Source organism: Drosophila gunungcola (genome assembly GCF_025200985.1).
Source record: "Drosophila gunungcola strain Sukarami chromosome X unlocalized genomic scaffold, Dgunungcola_SK_2 000038F, whole genome shotgun sequence".
NCBI lineage: Eukaryota > Metazoa > Arthropoda > Insecta > Diptera > Drosophilidae > Drosophila > Drosophila gunungcola.
The window spans coordinates 48,217-66,647 of record NW_026453189.1 but is presented as its reverse complement, the minus strand read 5'-3'; the positions used below and the strand labels follow the sequence as shown (position 1 = coordinate 66,647).

Here is an 18,431-nt window from a genome sequence, read left to right as displayed (position 1 = left end):
GTATTTTTGCGAGCCTAACAGCACGGTCCCACAGGCGGCCAGCTGTTTATTTTTAAATAAAAAGGATATTTCCGTTGCCCATTCTTGATTGATGATGGGTTGAAATAAATAGAAACATATCCGCTCGAGATGTACTCAAGGATAGGTGTGAATAGCTTGGTATCAGTGGTGATTGTCGTCCTGGTGGCTGTCTATTGGTGCCGTCTTCCCGGGGGAAGTGGTGAGTTGCATGGAAAAAAGAAGAGCCCTAGCTATAATACATTAAAATGCTGCCCCATAAGGTACAAAAAAGGCGTCCAGGAGGCCGCCGAATCCGGAGGATCCACTGCCGCCCTCCAATTCGCCGCTGCACCAGTTCTCCCGGGCGGCCATTTGCTCCGACAGCGATGTGTGCAGCCAGTCGGCCAGGAGAGTCCTGGAAAAGGGGGGCAGTGCCGTGGACGCGGCCCTGGCTGCCCTGCTCTGCAACGGACTCATCGGGATGCAGAGCATGGGCATCGGCGGCGGCATGGTGATGAACATCTACCTGCACCAGGAGCGCAAGTCCTACAGCATCCTGGCTCGGGAAATAGCTCCACTGGCGCTGCGGGCGGAGAACTTCTCAACCTTCCGCGACGAGCAGGAGTTCAAGCGGTCGGGCTGGTCTATCGCCGTGCCCGCCGAACTGGCCGGATACGCCGTGGCCCACCAGAGGTTCGGTCGACTGCCCTGGCACGAGCTGGTGCGACCCACGCTGAAGCTGTGTCGCCGTGGCTACCAGCTGTACAAGCACCAGCACGATGCCCTTGTCCTCAACCAGGACATGATCAAGGCCGATCCCGGCCTGCGGCGGATGTTTATCGACCCCCAGTCCGGGCAGTTCTGGCCGCTGGGCCACCTCATCCGGCCGTCGCCTCAATTGTGCAGCACCTATGATCGGCTGGCCAGGGAAGGACCTTTCAGCTTCTACAACGGATCGATGGCCGACGACCTGCTGGCCGATCTGAAGGACCTGGGCAGCGCCATCGGCAGGGAAGACCTCAACCGGGCCCATGCCAAGATGAGCAGGGCGATTGTGATGCCGCTCGACGAGTATGATCTTCACCTCACTCCTCCGCCAGGAAGTGGCCACGTCCTGGGCTTCATAATGAACATTTTGCGCAAGTTCCGAGCAGACTTCTCACGAAACCGAACCATGGGTGTCCGGGAGATTCATCTGATGGTTGAGGCCATGAAGTTTGGCTTTGTCAAGCGCTGGCAGCTGGACGAAGCAGCCAACGAGGAGGTAAGCACGAGTATGTTTCCTCTTTCGAATTCATGCACTTTAAAAGTGGCTTCCGAAAAATATCGTGATATAGTTTGGAATCGATAATATAACTCTCTTTTATGCCCCTGCAGCGGGTAGTATATTTGCAGTCAGAAGTTGTCCACGCAGTAAAGGAGACATTTCTGACCCTAAAGTATAAGTATATATTCTTGAACAGCATCACTAGGAGAGTCGATCTAGCCATGTCCGTCTGTCCGCCCGTTTCTACGCAAACTTGTCTCATATTAAAGCTATCTGCCTGTATCGTTCCCAAAAGTGCCCTTCCTGTTGCAAATAGCGCATATGTCGGAACGAGCCAAATCGGATGACTATAGCATATAGTTCCCATAGGAATAATCGGAAAAAAATGATGATATAGTCATGGATTAAATTTGGCTCAAATCGGACGACTCATTCATACTTGTATAGCTTCCATCGGAACCATCAGAATATTACAAAAAATAAATTAAACAAAATTTCGACTTCTCTATTTTTAACTTTTTTAAAATTTCTTTTGGATCAAAATTTCAGAAACTATATCATATTGTTGCCATAGGAAGGATCAAAAAATTTAGCTGAAAATCACCATAGCTTCAATGTTTTTAAACATACACGCATATAAATCGAAATTCAGATGTTTTAATGAATAATTCGTTTTTGCAGTAGCTGCAAGGGTATATAAACTTCGGCTTGCCGAAGTTTGCTTTCTTGTTTATTATTATATATATATGTATATATATTATAAGTTTTAGTTTTTTTTTTTTTTTGCAGTTGTCGATAATGATTTTGTTAGTCTATTAATGGGGCATCCATTTAGTTAAATTTAAATTTTAAAAACAGTTTTGAAATTTTGTATTGATCACCGTCCACATAGTGACGAAAGCGGAAAGCTTGCGCAAGTAGACTACCGTATATAGCCGCAAAATTGGAAAAAAGCTAGGATTATTATACTAGGAGTTTTAGAAAGTCATTTTGTTCCGGAGAAATCACCCCCGAAAAAAAAATCTTTTTTATATTGCAGCTATTGGGGTCGGTGGAGCAAATCTGACTTTAGTCATATACTGGCTTTAATTACATTCATCTCAATCCGATACTCCGTTCAAAAGATATAATAAAAAATGTAACAGCATTTTTGGAATAAAAACTTGTATCCTTCTGTTGGTTTGTTTTTGCGTATCAAATCGATGTTTTCTGGTCCTGAAATCAATTGTGTTCTAATCACCTCGAGCTAAAAAACTTTAGTTCTACCACTTTTTGGAAAACTCGCTAGTTTTGCGGGGAAATGGCTAAAAAAGCTAGATTTCGCAAGCCTACAACTTACAAACGACAAAAAATAAATATCGTTAAAAGGTTATTTTTAAGTGCTATTTACGTTTCCTTGAAATATTATGTTCAAGTAAATATTTACGGAATTATAGCCTAAATTAGGTTTTGTGTTTAATTTATATTTTTTTCTTGTTTCGTTTTTTTTAACGCCAGTACAGATATTTCTTTAAAATTCGCTTTCGGTAGTTATTCGACGTTTAAAAATATTCTTATTATATTCTAAGTAAAATGGAAAAATAGGCAATTTTTGGTCTCCCGTAAAAATAAAAAACAAAATCTAACAAACAAGTTAAAAATAAATTCTAGTTTTTTCAAAAAAGATAAAGATCTTTAAACAAAATTAAATGGTTTTTTTAAAAATGTAAAGACAACTTTAAACGTTCCGAAAGCTATACATTGTTTAAAAGATAATTAGTTTACATTGAACAAATTTTAAAATAGTCAAAAAATTAAATGTAAAAAATGTAATGAAAAACATTTTTGAAATTAAATATTTATAACTAAAATTTAAAAAAACGTATTAAAAAACATTTTTTACCTAATAATACAATTTTGATTAATCCTATTAGGACGTTTGAAGTATTTCTGCGTACTCAGAAATGAGAAATATCTAATCTGATGAACTAACCCAAATATCAGATCACAATCAGATTAAGAGTGTAAAACACACTAGCCCACGTAAGATTAGGTATTTTAAATGAGAAAGTTTGTCAGCTATTATCGAAGTGGAAAGTTAAATTAAATGGGAATTCAATTGAAACATGTCTTACGGAACTTATTAAGTAAATTTAAAATCTGCCAGCACATACAATATGCTTATTTCCAACAAGGGAACAATGCTATATGTTAAGTGCGGGAATGTTAAAGCTTGTTTCTTCAGAAAAAATATTTCTAATAGCTGAAGATTCAATTGAAGGTTTATCTGACAATGAAAGAGATAATGCCGTAAAATCTTTAGAAAATCTTATAAAAAAAAGGAAAGTGCTCAGAAACAGCTAATTTAGCGGATATTATAGAAGTAAAAATAGGTGCACAAATAATGTTACTTCGAAATTAAGACGTTGCATCAGGTCTGGTAAATGACGCAATAGGGATTATTAAAAACTACATTAAATAGTAAATATCGGTAACGCCCGCACATTAAATTGTCTGTTCAATTTGAGGAAAAGAAATACGAATCTTCATTTTACGAAACAATTTTCAATAACTTTGGCATATGCAATAACCATTCAATAAAGCCAAGGGCTAACAATCACCTATGGAGTTGTTGACATGGGTGACAGTTTTATTGCAAATAGACAAACATATGTTGCGTTTTCTCGGATAAAAACTCTTTCTGGCTTACACATTCTAAAACAAATGATGCGGCAATAGTAGAGAACAACTAATTAATAAGTCAATATAGAAAAGACCTTATTGCTAATAATAAGAAAAATAATAATGTGTCTGATACAAATATCTACCTACGACGTCATACATTGAGCCTCCCGCGTTAGACAAAAATGTTACAAATCGCAAAAACTAAAATAAAGAAATCGTACATTACATTCGTGGTATGAAAAACCCTGCTTTTCAATGTCTTATAAATATAATGTGCGTTAAAGAATCAGCTCTGAATGATTAAAATATATACATAACTATAATTACTTATTATTTTTTTAAATTAATGATGGGAACATTAACATTTCGGATTTACAGTCAATAATTTTTAATAACATGGAACAGCAAGACAGCAGAGATTTTTTGCGACAGCTATTGGAATTTCCTTCGCTTAAAAGAATTAGACCATTTTTTGTACATAAACATGTGGTAAATTTGAATTGATCTAACTGCAACCAAAGACCCCCTAGTCAGACAATAGATAATGCCATTGTCAATATATATATTTCAAAAGACAGAAATTCCACACCAAAAATTGTAGTAAAATTTAAAATGACACTAATTGTTTATTCGATCAGTTCTGTATAAAAACAACCAACTATCATATAAGAAGCACTTCACAATGTGAGCTTTGAACTGCAAACAAAAGATACAGTTTATCAAGTGCACTATGCCAACAATAAGTAAATCTTCTAGGCTTCGTAACAGCACAGATCTTTATATACTGTTTTATGAGGAGAAGTAATGTTTGAATTGTACGGTTAGTAGTTAGAAATAATTTAAGTTTGAGAAATGGTTCGTAAAGAAGGAGAAAAATACTTGGTTAGCAAAAATCCTCGTACTGAACCATCCTCATGGGTGCACAGTGCCTGTGCAATGTCTGGGGGCCTTCAGCTAAGACCAAGAGTCTGGTTTTTTGAATAGCCAAGTCATACAGGGATGGATAATGATCTTGGTATTGAGGAACTCTTTTATTGTAAATAGGTTTTGTGAGCTTTTCAGTAAAAAAAACTGTAGTTTCAAACAAAAAAACAAAGTGACGATCGCAATTTCAACTCCAAAAACGTTTGATATAAAATTTTGTGACGATTATAATTTACTTTAACAAAAAATGAACTTTTATTTATTTAATAAGGTTATAATTCCATCCTATAGCTGCCAAAGAAGCGATAATGAAAAATTTGTTAACACTAGTTGTTTTCGAAGAATTTTGCTTAAATCTCCCAAAATATATGATCCATATATCCAAATTTGGCTATCCATACTTTTTATTCGCATAGAAAATGGACCTTGTAAATGTTTTTTAAATTCCTATTTTCTTTAACACTTTGAATGTATACCTACTGGTTTTTTTGATTTCTCCAACAGCTTCTGGCGCGTCTCATCAGCCACGAATTTGCGAACTCTATAGCCCAGCAAATTGATGACTCACAGACCTTCAACAGCACTGAGCGTTATGGCGCTTCGTCTGGGATACGGATTCGGGATGAGCACGGCACTGCGCACACTTCAGTACTGTTTGAAAACGATGCCGTTTCTGTCACCAGCTCCATTAACTTCTAGTAAGCACCGCCCTCCTTTGTCTAACATTTAGAGACTAATCCATTTATCCCTGTAGTTTTGGGAGTGGACGCACGGGAAGGCGCACTGGTGTGATCTTCAACAACGCCATGTCGGACTTCTCCATGGAGCAGCTTAAGAACTACTTTGACCTGCCATTCGTCGCCGGCACAAATGGCGTAGCTCCTTCCGCCCGGCCCATGTCCTCGATGAGTCCGGTCATCGTCACGAGTCGCTCCTCTGGCAAAGTTCGCCTGGTTGTGGGTGCTGCTGGCGGCACCAAAATAATCTCCTCCCTCTTCCCCCTGCTCGTGCGAATGCTCTGGCAGAACGCGCACATTAAGGAAGCCATCGATGCCAGTCGTATCCATCACCAAATGCTGCCCAACGTGCTGCTCTTCGAGTACGGACTGCTGCAGAGCCACGTAAAGAGCTTGCAGGACAAGGGGCATCAGTGCGAGCGCTATGAAAAGCGCGGCTCCGTCATCTGCGGCATTGCTCAACAGAATGGCTCCATCTGGGTGAACTCTGATTTCAGGAAGCCAGGTGGAGTAAGTGGATTTTGAGAAGGCTAAATAAGTGTCGTAAATTCTACAAAACTTGTATCTCAATCTCAATTTTAATAACCAACCAGGTCATATATTAGTTCCTTTAAGTACGCTATCGCCTTAGATAGAGTAGGTATAATTCAAATTTTAGTCTTGCTTTTTTCGCCTTGGTTTAGTCTTCTCTGAAGCAATCACAATTCTGCAATGTTAGTTATATCATAGCTCTGAATAATTTACTACTTTTGTAATGAAAAAGATATTTCATTAGATATAAAAAAGTATTGCTTTAAAAAACACGCTTTGCCAGCACAACGAAAAGTATATTTTTACAATTGGAAATCTGATAAAATATTGTTTCAGTAGTATTACTTTTTTTGAAAATCTAGTGTAATTTTTTTACTCGTTACTTCTGCACAATATATTGAAATATTTTTGTCACAAATAATAGATTAGATATACAGTCTAACAGTTTTTCAATGCTATTGAAAAGTGCTTTTATGTGCTTTACTTTTATTAATGCAAACTGAAAAACCATTCCTAAGGTTCGTAAGCACAACTCTGAAACAAAAATTTAAAAATTGGACCTAAAACGGCACCATACACAGTATTATATAAAGTTTTTGATTTTCTATCAAAAATGCATGCCAATTAGAATGCCACTCCGTTTTCTGAAGGGCTTCCACAGCAAACGTGTCGAATAAAAATCCTTCACAGCTCAAAGATATTTGAATTTTGAAAGCCTTAATATTCCATTAAATATATGCATAAAATAAACAAAAAATTCCCAATGAATTGCTAAAAAATGTCCTTCGTGCTGCTCAAGACCATAGCAAATATGTTAGGAATATTGTTATTAGGCACATCAAACTCATTGAATAGTTTTTTGGACAATAGCCGCAACAAATAGTTTGATTAACAATGCTCAACTAGAGGCATCCCACACCAAATGTTTTTGTAAAAGCCGTAAGTTTAGTGGCAAAAAGCAAATGTAAATAGTGGTATCATAAATGAATGATTTATTTTAATTTTGTTATCGGTTACCAAAATAATTTAAGTAAAATTAAAAATTAAAGTAATAGCCAAGCTGTAAACTCCCTTAAACAGACGCGTAAAAATGTTCCCTGTTGCGGTGGCAACAAATAAAGAGCGTTATGTATAAGAATGTTGAAACAATGCCCAGCGTGTTGAGGGCCATCGAGAAGGCCAGCAGATACTTCCACTCGGCCCGAAGCTCTCCGCATCCATCGCTTCTGCAAAGGTGAGTTCCGATTAACGATTAACAAAGGTGCAAAGTGTTGTGACACAAAACGTACTGCGATGGCTCCTGGACAGGTGTAAGTGTAGCTGCTGGGGCTTCGGAGGACGATCCACCCTCGCCCGCCAAGAAGCAGGTGCAGTTGTGGTAGCTCAGAAGCGAGCTGGACGTCGGTCCGCACTCCCCGTCCGCCGATGAGGCCAGCTCCGCGAACTCGATCGCCGCGCAGACCAGAGCCAGGCAGCAGAAGATCAACCCAAGGCGGTGAACACGTACGACTCGGCCAGCAGGACCTTGTAGCAGCTGTTTGGGGGTCTGTGATCCGATTTGTGCTCCTTCCGCAGCAGAATGAGACCCGCGACACTGGCCAACAGGAGCTGAGGAGTAAGTCCGTCAATGCAAATCATGATTTGGGTGTAAACATGAACACAAAATCTAACCATTTTGAAATCGAATATATTTTGAATGCTTAGACTTTAAAAAATAGATCATACTTTAAAGAACCGATTCCTTTGAAATTTGCTATATATCTTGTTTGTAATACTCTCTATCGCGTCTGCCTCGGACTTGAACAAATTTTGATACTGGATGTATTTTTAAAATATTCGAAAAGTTCAAAAAAATTGGTTAAGAATCTTGTTTTGTTTTCAAGTCAACGCCGCTTTTTTTTTTTACATTATATTTTTTTTTTTTGAAAGTGGTCAACCCGATAAAGGCACCTTTACTAATGAAGAATTTGTTTGATTTGTTTGTTTTCGGATCTCTTACAAGGGCTGAAAACATGTCAACCAGGACGCAACGTTTTTTTTTTGAAGTTAAGTTTTTTTTTAAATTTGTTTTTATTTTTTATGCTTTTTCAAGTCAATAAAAACCATACAAGAAAGTGTATATTATTTATATATTTCTTTGCTATCCTTCTTGAAGAAATGCCTAAAATGCATGTTTCGCGGCATATCGAAAATTCGATGTTTGGTGATAGCCTTATTTTTTTCTTAAAACACACTCTCAATGCACTACCGCATTATACCGCAATGACCATGTCTTTGGAATATGCCGTCAAAGTTATCACAATTTCTCCGATCTTACAGTGCTTCAAACAATAGAACTGTCGTGAAAAGAAAGCGAAAGATTTTCTAATACGCGTCAGAACTTTAGTGTTTTAAGACATGTCAAAGGTTTAACTTGTGAGCTGTGTGTCTGTGCCATTGAACTTCCCCATTTCAAAATTGTTTGTCTTAACATTATTTTTGAAACGTAAACGTTTTGTCTCTTGAACGCTCAACTACCATGTCAATCAGTACTCAAATGAACTAATTTACTTCGAACTGACTCGACCCATTAACTTACCGACAGACCGCTCAGATACGGATTGATTAATATTGATGCGTTCGGCGCAAGAATTAGTATCCAAGCGGCGAGAGCAACGACCAGCAGGCCGACAGCTAATTGCATAATTAGGAGCTGTCGCGAAATGTTTAGATTCCGTATATAGGTCGCTTGAAGGCCTGCAAAAAGATATATTATTATACATATCAACAAAGTGCAGTTGCAAGGACGAACTTCTTCATCGAGGCAATTGATCTTAGTTTGTAAAAGAGTCAAATATTATAAAGTGGCAAGCAAATGATTTAAGCATAAATGAATATTTTGTCGGTGATACCTTATCACAGTAAACCCAAGAAATAATTAACCTTCACAAGTGACCGATTACACTGTGTAACAAACCTTTTTTTTTTTACATAATTGAATTATTACATATCTAATAGATTCACGTGAAAAGTTGAGCTACGTTAGGATTTTAGGAATTTTTCGTTTAAGTGTAAAAACGTATTCGTCCAATTAATTAATTAATTAATTTTTTTAACGCATTTTATAGCAAAAAGTTTAAGGCTAGAAAGAAAGCAAACTTCGGCATTATATACCTTCTAAGCAATATTTAAAAAAAAACATAGAACTTTGAAGTCAAGACTTCATTCGTCTTTAGATGAGGATCTTCAAATAAATGCGTAATGAAGCATTTAAGGGGCCAAAAAGTGATTTGCAGTGTGTAATTAGCTTTGCGCGGTATCCCTTAAGCCAAAATGGAAAATTATAGAAAAAACTGATTGATTAATAAATCACAAGCCCAATTTTTGGTTTTCCCCTTTGCAACAGGTACGAATAATCAACGTGTACTCATTTATTTTAATTTATATTATATTGTTTTTCATTGTCAACCAACTTTAAGCTGAGCTATTATGTTTTTAAACTTATGCAAACAAGTATTAAGAAAAATCAGTTTTTTGTTGCTAGGCCTAAGCTCTTGAGAATTATTAATTACTGAAGATGACTGTGTGGACACCCACGCAGACTGTCTAAATGGCAGTTTGTCAGTTTGTCAGTTTGTCAGTTTGGCAGCACTTACTGTCGTGGTTCTTGTGATTGACAACGATCATCCGGCTGTGCCGCAGGCTGTTCCGGGTCGGCGTGTGTCGTCCGGCGATCTTCATGCCTTTCATGTTTTGCGGAACTGTGGTGCTCATGTAAACGGCCTTTTTGGGCAAGAGTTAGTGGTTTCTGGCTGCAAATAAGCGACTGGCTCACCCACCTGCGATTGCGGAGTTTCCAGGTCGCCGAGGGGAATCTGCTCGTAGGTGGCCGCATAACGCAGAGCCCTGCTCTGGCCAAGATCGCCGGAGGGAGCCGCTGTAGGCGAGGGCTCTGGAGTCGCCACTGCCGGATGCTCGTCCCGCTGCGGCACATTCTGGTACTTTGGTTCCGCCACTTGGGCGCCCCTGCTGACCGCCGCCATCGGTGACTCATAGTTGTTGATCCCGAAGAACTTGGACTTGGCGTCATTCAGGGCCGCCTTCACAGCGGCGATGCTGTGGCTGGTGCCACCTCCACTTTGATCCGGCTCCGCAAACTCCGGCTCACTCATTCCGGCGCCCAAAAGTGTGCGCGGCTGGCAGACGCCCAAGTTGTCGTAGGTGCTCACGGGTCGGACTGGCTGGACTGACTGGACTGGCTGGACTGACTGGACTGGCATGGCTGTTGCCTGGTGGCCTGGCTAGATGGGCATGCTCGAGCTGCGAGAGGACCGGGCGAAGGCACCACTCCAGGTGCTACGGACATATTCCCCTCGGCCTCATGCGCTGAAAGGCAAAACAGGTCGAGTGAATTGGCAATGAGACTCCGGGTGTTCCATGCATTACAAGTGCACTGTCGCTTTGAATAACCAAATAGTCGCTTAACAGTTGTGTTGTTCGAACTCTCACTCGACTTCTAATTCCAGATATAACAGTTTAAAGCTACTTCAGCAATCGGTTGGTGATTTGGTCAAAATAGGAAAGCCAATGGAGAACTTTTAAGAATCTGAATATGTTAGTAGACCCAAACTTTTTGGGAAAAATTTATTACAAAAAAAAATATTGTATTTTTTCTGAGCTCGGAATAGTTTTCTTTGAAACCAATTCCGAGGAGCGAAAGAAAAGGACCGGTGCGGAAACCTTTCTTTTAGATTACTCATTTATTCCGGTTTCATGTATTTTTCCGGTTTTTAAGTGGGTCGTTGGCATCATTGATGCTCCAACACAGGGCGTCTGAGTTGCAGGGGAGCGCAGGTTAAAATAGTTATTCACAAATTCCATAGAGCGGCCAACACCGCCGCTGGCTGAGATGATGTGGTTGGGCTCGTCAGGGCGATGGAATTTTATAAATTGTGGGTTCTGTCATGGGCCGCCGAACAGGCTTCCGTTCGGTGGTGTTAACACTAGTATTTTGTATTCTAGCCGTTGTACAACCAAAGTCTCCGATTGCCAAACTCTTCTTTTGATCTATTTAGAGAGACGGCCTCGGGGGCACACAGACGCACGGGCACACATTTTCTTCTCAAAACTTTACAACTTTATACAAAATACAACTAGTAAAGAGCAAAGCAGCTCGTACCAACCCGATGGCCACAAAAAAACGAAAGTCGCACCGCTTCGATGGCGGGGAAAGCGGAGTGGACCGAAAAGAACGGAGACCAGCAAAAGCGAAATCAAAACAAATTCGAATTGAACTGAACTGAACTGAACTGAATGAAAATATATCGGATTGGAGCCCGCCGATGCCCACCGCAACTGTACGCACCAAGAGGCGAAAACAAACTAAAAATAATTCTCACTGGCCCGCCGACGATCGAGCGCTTTAAGCGATCCGATCCATTCCCATTTATTCACGCTCTCGTGGTTCGCGCGAACGAAAAGCAGAAAGCAGCAAACTGAGAAACTCAAAAACCGCTCGCATATACCTGAATACCTGAGTATCTGAGTATCTTAATACCTGAGTATCTCAATGCCTGAGTATCTGAATGCCTGAACACAGCGGTACGGCGATACATACACTAGCGCACCCGGTGCTCGCGAACACCCCGCTCTCACACACACAACAACCCAGGCTCAGACCGTGAGTGCACTGAAAACAATTGCGAGTTCTGGCAAATATAGCAAAATTGGTCTAGCCATACCTTAAGGAGCTATTCCAGAGTGACGCTTTTTATACCCTTGCAGAGGGTATTATAATTCAGTCAGAAGTTTGCAACGCAGTGAAGGAGACATCTTCGACCCTATAAAGTATATATATTCTTGATCAGCATGACTAGGAGAGTCGATCTAGCCAAGTCCGTCTGTCCAACCGTTTCTACGCAAACTAGTCCCTCAGTTTTAAAGCCATGAAACTTTCCCAAAAGTTGTCTTTATATTGCAGGTAGTATATAAGTCGGAACGAGCCGCATCGGACGACTATAGCATATAGCTCCCATAGGAACAATCGGAAAAATAAATGTAAAAAAATTATAACTTTGTTTTTTCTGTTTTTTGTGTTTTTTTAGTTCTTCGACATATAGTAATGATTTAAAATTTTAGAATTACGGTTTAAATTTCATCAAAATCGGACGACTATATCATATAGCTCCCATAAAAACAATAAAAATATTAAAATTTTATTTTTAAAAATGTAACTTTTCTATTGTGTAATTTTTTTTAAATTTTTTTTAGACTTATTAATAATTTGACAATTCAGAAATACGGTTTTAATTTTATTTAAATCGGAAAACGATATCATATAGCTGCCAAAGGAACTATCGAATAATTAAGCTGAAAATCATCATAGCTTCAATGTTTTTAAACATATACGCAAGTAAATAATAATTTGAATGTTTTAAAGAATATTCAATTTTTGCAATAGCTGCAAGGGATCTAATAATCTTATCTAATAATCTAATTAATAAATCGTCGTAATCTAAATAGTTTTCGAATGCAGGCATACAACGCAGCACCTGAAACTTTAAACGCGATTTTCTCAAAACAACATTTTTTGAAAAGTGCTGACATCATAGCTAAACGACAAATTAATCGATCGGTTTCAAATTTAAACTAAATGTTCTTAAATTACTACACAATCACCTACCTTTTGACGTTAGAAATTTTCAACTTAGTATTAAAAAAGGTAATTGTTGATATCTGTCAAGCATGGTAGGTCATTGTACATAGCTCCGTTATTTCTCAAGATTGTTGTATACAAAAATATTGAATTAATTTAATTTGAAAACATATCTTATTATGTCTAAAAAACTTCAAACCTTTCTATCAAGTACTTCCTTTAAACAAAATGGCCAGAGTGCAGTGTTAACTATCCAAATAGCACGATAGCATTGAATGTGTTTCTAAATTCAAAATGTTAATAATTCCCTAGTATATATATTTTATAGTTATTGAAATAAAAACTATTTTAGAATTTCCTAACGTGAATACTTTTTTGCCACAAAGAAAGTTCGAGTTTTCTGTTGTTGCTACAGTTAAATAAATTTATAGATATTTTAATTAAAGAAAGTAAATGTACCTGATATATCACTTTATTGAAATGTGGCTTTGTATATTTGTCTCATTAATTGTCTCATTAATTTTATTGTTTGCTCACATTAAAGTGCAAATATTGCTATTATCCTGCCCGCAGCTGTATGTGTCTGAATGACAAAAAAGAAGTTGGTGACTTGAGTTATTTTATTTATTGAACTATTGACGGTATCTTAGCAGATAGTTTGAAATCCACCAAGCACACTAAAAATTTAATTTTTGAGTTTTGTGCACCCCCGATCTAAGCTATTAGTACAGATTGTCCAGTATTGTAAAGCTATAGCTCAGGCTAGTTAGACAACTGTTTCTGTTTTTGCAGTCACTTTTTTTGGGGCCTCGATTTCAAGACCGTGGAATTGGCCGTTAGTTGTCTTTGCATTTAGCAGTTAATTCAGTTATATCATCAGTAAAAATGTTAAATAATACTTGCCAACTGAAGCATTACGAAGTCGGTTCAAACAACCATAACTGACGTCAGCTCGCAAAAGGGCTACTGTTTCGACGATAAAGACTAAAGATGACGACAAAGCCTGGCAACGGACCAATGCACTTTGCGAAGCATTGCGGAATAATAAAATGCCAATCATGCGCAGTGAGAAAAACTAAGAAGGAACCATAAATATTTCGATGACAGCACCAATCTTAAAAGTACACAAAAAGCCCGGCTTCCCACATAAAGCTGCGTGTTCTTCACTTTACAAACCCAAATAGGCCGCCATCTGAGCAACGGACGGAACTTCGAACTGTTAGTTTCCGAACTAACCAGATTCGATGCGATTTTCATGTATTCTCGAAGTTTCGGAAGCTCAGTTGCCAAACATCACCAGTCATTGCGGTGCATGGACCTGCAATTAGGACAAGTATGGGAACGTAATCAGAAAGTCCGTTCATCACACCACTCTTTACACTCCTAACACTATTTGCCACAGTTGACGGCTGAGATTGCACGGTCATGCCAGTTATCAGAGTTGAACAGAACTCGGCTCCTATAGTATAGATCCAGTTTTAGTACGGCTGTTATCGCCTTACGTCTTTCGTTAACTTGTACTTGGGATTGGCTACTTTGTTGCGACCGAACTAGCCACAGACATTACAAAGAAAACATGGTGGAAATAAACGAGAAATGAAGTTATATTCGACAAGCGAAATACCCTTACATCCTGCATTCATAGCAAATTTGAATTTTCCAATACAACCATTTTGCCAGACCGTTTTTATACCCTTGCAGAGGGTATTATAATTGAACCATACATTTCCGAACCTGTAAAGTATATATTTTCTTGATCAGCATCACTAGGAGAGTCGATCTGGCCATGTCCGTCTGTCCGTCTGTTTCTGGTCTCCCAGTCTTAAACAAACGGGAAAAAAATATATAATATAACTTTACTGTTTTTAATGTTTTTTGTTTTGTTTTTTTTTTCGAGATATATTACTAGTTTATTTATTTATTACGGTTTAAATATAATGACAATCGGACGACTATATCATATAGCTCCCATGGGAATCTTGTGGACATATAAATAGCTTATTAATTGAGAATTATCCTTTAAATTTTATTCAAATCGGAAAAGAATATCATATAGCTTCCATAGGAACCATCAAATAATTGGTGCGAAAATCGTCATAGCTTCATTGGGTTTTAATGGGTACTAATATAGTTCAAAATTTAGATGTTTTAAAGCATTTTTTTTATTTTTGCAATAACTGCAAGGGTATATAAACTTGGGCTTCTTTTCTGGCTTGTTGGGCAATTGCTAATAAAACATGAAGTTTGATAATCAAGCTTTCGAATGAAAACAAACCAAATATATAGAAAAATGGCCAATAGCAAATCATATTTTTAAAATTTCACTTGATTTTAGAAATAGTTGAATTCGGAAAGCGTCATCTGTTGTGATAAATATAAATAAAGGCTTATCTTACTGCTTTCATTTCCTACTTACTTCTAAAATATTTATTCCGCTTAGGTATATCCCAAATCCCAAGGACATATAGATTTCGAGATCTCGACGTTCATACAGACAGACAAAGAGACATGGTTAGATCGACTCGGTTAGTGATCTTGATTAAAAATATACATATACACTATATTGGGTCAGAAACAAATAAATAGAGAAATTGACGTCGTTTTTCACTTTTCAAATATATTTCAAATTTCATACAACTCGAAGGACTATATTTTATGTGAAATAATGGGAAATACGCTCACAAATAAATAATTAATTGTCTTTAAGCACAAATTCTTTATAATCCATATAGAATCGATTAATAGATTTATACCAAGATTGCTTCATTTCTTATTTCATGTAAATCTAAAAGGTATAAAAAAGTATCTTTCGCGGAAAGAGATTTCCTAAGAGTAACCTAAAGCGTTATTCAAAAATTCTTCAAAAATAGTATCTTATAAGATATATTATTTACGGATGTGGCGGCTATACTAATAAAGAATTTTTATAAGGTAAAAAAAAATAACACTACTAATTTGAAATAAATTGAAAAGATTATGAAAAAACTTACAAACTTCTGATTTTACCGTTTTTTTTATTTTTATTTTTATTGTACAAAAATGAGATATTTTTGTTATTGGCGGCTGAAAATTGTAGCTTTTGTCGACCTCTGCTTAACACCGTGCCAGAAATTCAAGTTTCTTGGAACAACCGAAAAAAAAAAATCTTTTGTTTTTTAGTGTTAATAAAATTCTCTACTGCTTGTACTAAATTATAATGAGTTTTAACTTAAAATGAACTTAAATGTCAACGTGTAAAAAAATTGTTTCACCATTTTTGTGATTCTACCTGCCAAAAAACGACAAATTTAAAATTTTTTTTTACATATTTTTTACCGTTGCAGAATGTTTTATAATTTCCGACCCTATAAAGTATATTTATTCTTGATCATCATCTAGCCATGTCCGTGCTAAAGCTATCGGCATAAAACTGTCTTTTTGTTGCAGGATCGGACGAATAGATCATATAGCTCCCACAGGAAAAATCGAAAAAAATATACAAAACTAGAACTTTGCTTTTTTTAATTTTTTGTAATATTCATCAAGAATTTTAAATAGTATTGGTTAGAATCTTTTATTTAAATCGGACCTCTTTATCTTTAGCTCCTATTGGACAAAGCGAAAAAAAAATTTAAATGAAAATGAATATAAACACTTTGACTTTTTAGAGCACATCTTATAATTGGGGTTCAACTAAGCACCCTTTTAGGAAAAATTTTCAAAAGCAGCTCACTTTGATTGCGCATATCAAGTATACAAAAATCTACTTAATAAATACAGGTATTTTGCACGATGATAGTAAAGTGTAGACTGCAGCTAGCTTACATCATTTATTACTTCGTTAAGAGCTTCTTACGCATTTGGTACTTAATTTTATTGTGTCTTTAAAGCATATATATTATATTATTATATCAAACATCCCTGTAAACACCATAGGGTAGAGATCAGTTCAGTTACTGATGCTCGTGCTAAGGCAGATCAATTTTGTTTCTGGTTTTGCTCAAGCGCCTTTCCGCCCCCGCTAGTTGCAAAATTTACACAAATTTCGTGCAGGGCATTTTTTGGCGGTATAATTTTGTAGGTCTTTATCGGCCTTTATATGCCCATACATACTATATGTACTATATGTTCATCGGACCATTGTTTTCGACCAAACCAAGAAAAGGCTGTTTCAAAATCCAAATTTCTCTAAGAGTAACTAAAACTGTCTTCGCTCATGGGCAATATACAAATATAGAAGTAGTGTTTTGATTCATCAGAACATAGAAGGCAAAAATGAAAGATGGACTTAAAATATGGCAATGGTTAGTCCCCGAGTTGTCGTTGATAGACTGGCTAGACTTCCGCAGAGGGCGGTTCGTGGAACGCTTCAGTCGACTCTCGTGCGAGTTGTGTAAAGCTCTGCGATTGCGCATATTGTATTTCGCGTCGGCAACAAAATAACGCTACTCCATGACAGACCAGACAGCCAAGCGACCAGCGAAAACAAACCGAACTACCCTACCGTGCGGTAAATAAGTCTACTACACTTGAAAAACTATTTTATTTTTTTTGTTGTACTGTATTCTATTTATAGTCTGTGATATTTATAGTTGTTGAATGTACTACTCCATGCATGAACTTGTTTAGATAGAGAATCGGAAATTTAAATTTAAAAAAATCTGTCTCGGTGTTTCGATAAGAATTTCAAATGAGATAATTTTTAAACGTTATTCCTGGATCGAAAGTCCGGTTTCCAAATGATTATTCCTTACACAAAATATGATAAAAACAAAACACCTCAAAACAGGGTAAGAAAGTCGTGACGAACGCACCATCAGCAACAACAATTTCTGAGATCAAATTTTGTGACGACAAAAGATTAATTTTCGTGTGAGCAAGAACATTTTCTTTTTTTTCGTCCCACTGCAGCAGAATATTGGTCCAGGTCTAGTTTTCAAAATGTACCTTTTTTTTACTTTCACACTTATTTCTCCTGAGCTGGTAGACTTTTGAAAAGTCTAAGTAAGAAAGTGTGAAAGTGTGTTTTGATCAATACATAATTTGTTTTGCACATTTATAATTTATCGGCTATTAATAGTGCGATTCGTCACTACGTGGACTGCGTCCACACTGCTGTTAAATATATATTTTTCTGGCTTAAAACAATTAAGTATATTTCTACTCAGAACCGGTTTACAAGCTAATAACTGTAAAGGTCGCTTTCGGATCTGGATGACAATATGAGTGTGGGAGAAATGCTAAGTTCCAAAAATTTCCAAACTGCATTTGTTTCTTAAAAAGAACTGGGGAGCAAAACCCCAAACTTTTCGATTCTTTACAATTTTGAAAAAATATACGATATTTTGAAATTAATGTTTGTCAAGTGTACAGGGCGATTGGTTGGCCAAGTAGGCAACCCACCAATCAACCTTATGGTGGCGACGGTGCACAATGGGACCAACGACCCTATTTATTGGGCAAATAGTTCACTTACTTGATTTGAAAGATATCATCATTTCCGTATGCAGCACGCATTGAAGTTCAGATTAGAAGCCAAAATCCTAAAAATGTCAAGTGAAGAAAACAATAAAGAAAAAAATTAACATTTATACGGTTTTTATTGCAAATTTTACCGATACAGAAAAAAAATTTCGCTTTCAGAAGGGCAACGACACCAATTTCTAGCTTCTAAACAGAACCTTGAGTCCTACCA

The 18,431-nt window shown here is 37.4% G+C and overlaps 2 protein-coding genes across 3 annotated transcripts; one reads left to right on the top strand and one right to left on the bottom strand.

Moving 5' to 3' along the window:
• Window positions 1-26: 26 nt before the first annotated feature.
• On the top strand, window positions 27-7,262 carry LOC128260759 (glutathione hydrolase 1 proenzyme). Of its 2 annotated transcripts, XM_052993991.1 has the most exons (4): window positions 27-220; window positions 282-1,264; window positions 5,360-5,553; window positions 5,610-7,262. In XM_052993991.1, exons 1-4 carry the CDS (start codon window positions 130-132, stop codon window positions 6,115-6,117), a joined length of 1,776 nt encoding a protein of 591 aa, XP_052849951.1. In that variant the 5' UTR covers window positions 27-129; the 3' UTR covers window positions 6,118-7,262. The 2 variants fall into 2 exon arrangements, with proteins under 2 accessions (XP_052849951.1, XP_052849952.1); XM_052993992.1 differs by lacking the exon at window positions 5,610-7,262 and having other exon boundaries at window positions 282-1,274; window positions 5,360-5,535.
• On the bottom strand, window positions 7,093-11,498 carry LOC128260760 (uncharacterized). Its single transcript, XM_052993993.1, is given in 8 exon segments — window positions 7,093-7,349; window positions 7,413-7,617; window positions 7,620-7,731; window positions 8,702-8,859; window positions 9,759-9,885; window positions 9,942-10,488; window positions 10,549-10,697; window positions 11,286-11,498. Coding segments are annotated over 6 exon segments (1,197 nt in total). The 5' UTR covers window positions 10,383-10,488; window positions 10,549-10,697; window positions 11,286-11,498; the 3' UTR covers window positions 7,093-7,195.
• Window positions 11,499-18,431: the final 6,933 nt, after the last annotated feature.